The sequence below is a fragment of the Apium graveolens genome, chromosome 7 (assembly GCF_009905375.1).
Source record: "Apium graveolens cultivar Ventura chromosome 7, ASM990537v1, whole genome shotgun sequence".
NCBI classification, from domain to species: domain Eukaryota; kingdom Viridiplantae; phylum Streptophyta; class Magnoliopsida; order Apiales; family Apiaceae; genus Apium; species Apium graveolens.
Genome location: NC_133653.1, coordinates 101594723 through 101598386, shown reverse-complemented (window position 1 = coordinate 101598386; position 3664 = coordinate 101594723). Strand labels below are relative to the sequence as shown.

The window sequence follows — 3664 nt, the reverse complement described above, 5'->3', positions numbered from 1 at the left end:
TACCAATAAGCGATTGATACGATCAGTCGATCACTTATCAATTATATGGTTCAAAGGATATTTTCGATTAGCGGCTGCCCTTAATAAATTTTGTGTGGCTGCCTTAATGTTTTGCGGATGTAATGCATAAAAAAGTTAGGGTAGTCTCTTGGAAAAATATCACATATTAAAAATCCGTATTTCCTTACATGTTTTACTTCCTCCCTCCCATCTATTTTTTTATAATAAAAGATAGAACTCAACATGTATTTTAAAACAATTTTATAAAATAGTTGTCTAATTAGTTTTATATTTTTTAAAATAAAAATATAATATCCTAATTTTTATTAAAAAACAAAAAGTTTAACAAAAAATTAGAAAATTGTATTTCTTAATAGCATTAAAATGAGTGCGCAGGAAAAACAGCAAATAAATTGGTGGAAGAGGTAGCAGTACTTAATACCCGTACCCGTAGATTATATTTGCTGGTTCCTTCTGGTTGTGATTTCATATCGGGATGTCAACAAAACATGATTGAGCTTTAGTACATTAAATTAACACCAAACAATATATGATTCGCTGCATCTAATCACATAATGTAATTTAACAATATTCTGAAAAAGAAAAAGCGAATTAAAAACTAAATGAGAACCGTGACTAATTAACAGTCCCATGCAAGATGATCCATGATATCTCCACTAGTATACATCCCACAAGGCACTAATGCAGCTTCCATAAAATCAAAATCAAAGTTAGAGTCGGCATCAAACGAATGATCCATCCCCGGGCCCTCAATCATACCTGTACTATCAAGATTTGCTAACTCATGATTAACATCATTGATTATCAACTCCCCTTCGAAACGCTTCTTTTGTTGTGCTTCCTCTTCAAGCTCCATATCTTGTCTTGCAATTGTTCTACCGTTTTGATCAAGACTAGCACTAGTGCCCCACATACAGTTTTCTTGATTAACTACACCGAAATTGGAATGATTCATAGAGGATGATGGAATCGGTGTGAAGTCGTTAGCAAATCCAATCAACGACGACTCTGAACTATGAGTTGTATTCCAAAGCAATTTAGGGTTTTTGTATTCAAATCCATCGATTCTGGTTGTACATTCACGAGGCAATGCTAGAGCAGAAGGCTTCAAATTGGAGTCTAATTTGGTATGTGAAGTAATAGTACTGCTGGTAGTACTTAAAGAAAAGACTGATGCTGCCTTCTTAATATTACAGGCAATATTTTTTACATGATTATGATTTTGATGGAGAGAGAGAAGATTGTGAGTATTGGGATCTAAACCTTGAGCAATAAGCTTCTTCTTGATGCATGAATTCCAAAAGTTCTTGACTTCATTATCTGTTCTACCTGGCAAATGTTTGGCAATTTGAGCCCATCTGTTGCCTAAAATTCTATGTACATCAATAATGGTTCTTTCCTCTTGTTCCGTAAATGAACCTCTTTTCAGATCAGGCCTCAGGTAATTGATCCACCTCAGTCTACAACTCTTTCCACACCTTTGCAATCCTGAAAATTATAAACACACCACACGCATCAACATTAGAACATAACGAATCAAAATTATACCGATATCGATCGATCAAGGAATGAAATAACTATATAATGCATTATGCCTGCTAGTTTGGGAACAGCACTCCAGCAGCCATGACCATGAGAAGTGATGTGTCTCATGAGTTTTTCATCTTCTTCAGGGGACCAGAGACCTCTCTTAACTTTCTGTTTGCTGCAGCAGTGATGCCCCATCTCTATCCTTCAAATAACATTCAACCTAGCTATTGTTGTCTCATTATATATATATATATATACAAATTTTCTCTTCTCCTCAATAGTGTTTTCTACATACTATTATATTTCAATAATGTTCTCCGTTAATCTATGTCTTTTCTACATAAAGAAGTTAAGTTTTGTCCAATTATTAACATTACTTATGATATGCATACTTGTGTTGTATTGGTAAAGTGTAGGTCACGGTGTATTTATATATATTATTATACTTGTATACATATTGGTGAAACAATGAAATTACTGTAGATATGTGTATATATTAATTACAACTTAGGAAATACTCTTCAAGTCTTGAGAGGACCAGATATGCATCATATATGACAGCGCAGAAGAAGTGTTTTGTTAGGATCCAAGTCATATATGGATTGAGCCATTAATGTTCTTAGCTTAATATAGACTCACTCTATTTTAATCATGCATTTGTGAAGCTAAATGATCATATAATTAAATTGAAGGTACAATATAAAATTTGTGAATGTAACAGAAAAGCAGGACCCTACAATAGATTTAAGCTTAAGAAATACTCTACTCAAATTTAATCACATTTACCAAGTAGACAAAGGTTACATTAACGTGAATTACAACAGTTATGTTTGTTATAAGTATATCGATTTAAAGAGACGAAATCTAGCTATCCGGCTTAAACTGACTGAAGAGAAGCAGTCAAAAGAACCTAGGCCGAGCATCTAACCGGAAGGGCCTAACCTTGTTTTTCAGTATACTGAGATGATCATTAATTTTAAAGTTGTGTTTGTTAGTTAGAAATGTGTAAGTATGAAGAATGCATGTATATGTCTTACTCTTACCCTTGAATCAAGAAACATCATTAACCAACTGAGTGGGAAATGTATAATAACTATTCATCTTGATAATAAATCCCTACATTTTCCACACTCAAGCTTTACTCAAACATCCGAGCATGAATATTTCAAAACCAGTGAACTTTACACTTTACATGAGTGTAGCATTTATAAACCAAAATAGCAAAACGATTATACCTACATATAATATTGCATAAAGTTGACTGTATTTTATACGTAAAGCAAAGATTGAAATATGCAAAATTTACATATAAATTATTATATTGTGTCAGCCACGACTAGAGTACTAATTTGCTTTTGTTTCAGTAGTGGGTTACTCATAATTAAAGTTATGTAGAAAAATATTTATTTTATATTTTAAAGCTGATCTTATTAATATAATTAAATTCCATTATAGGAAGTAAATATATTATATAGCATTCATTACTTTATTTGGAAAGCTATAGCAGACTGATTAGCTAGCTAGTAGTGTCGTAATTACCAGATTAATAATAGGGAAAAGTGCTTACTTGTTCGGGCATGTAATTAAGAATTAATTACCTAATAATAAGAAGATATTATAAACAGAAATTGTAAAAGATCAGCACAATTATATGACTTAATTTTTTATGATATAAAAATTTAAATAAACGAAAAAGTACAAAATTTAGGGATGACATTGACAACAAATTATAATTAATAAAATTGAACACAATTGTAATTAACAAACACAACTTCAAAACTAATGATCATACTTAATTACACACGTATGGACATAAAAAAAACATAATAAATAAACACGAAATGTATATAGATTTTTAGGATGGCGACATGTGGTTGCTTCACTCAACCGTTGCTGCTAGCTTAACGACGTTTTAATTAGGACATTCAGTTGCTTAGAGAAAACGATAATTATTATGATTGCAGAAGGTGTCGGCTCCCATGAATATACATTCACTTTCACATTACCCCTTTTTCTTTCATTTCTTTTACCCCTTGTACTATATTTTTATTTAGATATGTGTGTGTGCAGACAAGAAAGAGATTGTTTAGATTAACTTTGAATTTTATAAGGT

At 31.8% G+C, this 3664-nt stretch overlaps 1 protein-coding gene across 1 annotated transcript; it reads right to left on the bottom strand.

The window, feature by feature from the left end:
- Nucleotides 1–396: 396 nt before the first annotated feature.
- Nucleotides 397–1887, bottom strand: LOC141670875 (uncharacterized). Its single transcript, XM_074476917.1, has 2 exons — nt 1617–1887; nt 397–1509 (listed from the first exon to the last, which is right to left on the bottom strand). Exons 1-2 carry the CDS (start codon nt 1744–1746, stop codon nt 641–643), a joined length of 999 nt encoding a protein of 332 aa, XP_074333018.1. The 5' UTR covers nt 1747–1887; the 3' UTR covers nt 397–640.
- Between the last annotated feature and the right edge of the window lie 1777 nt (nt 1888–3664).

Coding starts and splice junctions, on each gene's coding strand:
- LOC141670875 (XM_074476917.1), bottom strand. CDS start 1,746: ATGGGGCATCACTGCTGCAGCAAACAGAAAGTTAAGAGAGGTCTCTGG. Junction 1,510..1,616: donor TGCTGTTCCCAAACTAGCAG/GCATAATGCATT, acceptor TATAATTTTCAG/GATTGCAAAGGTGTGGAAAG.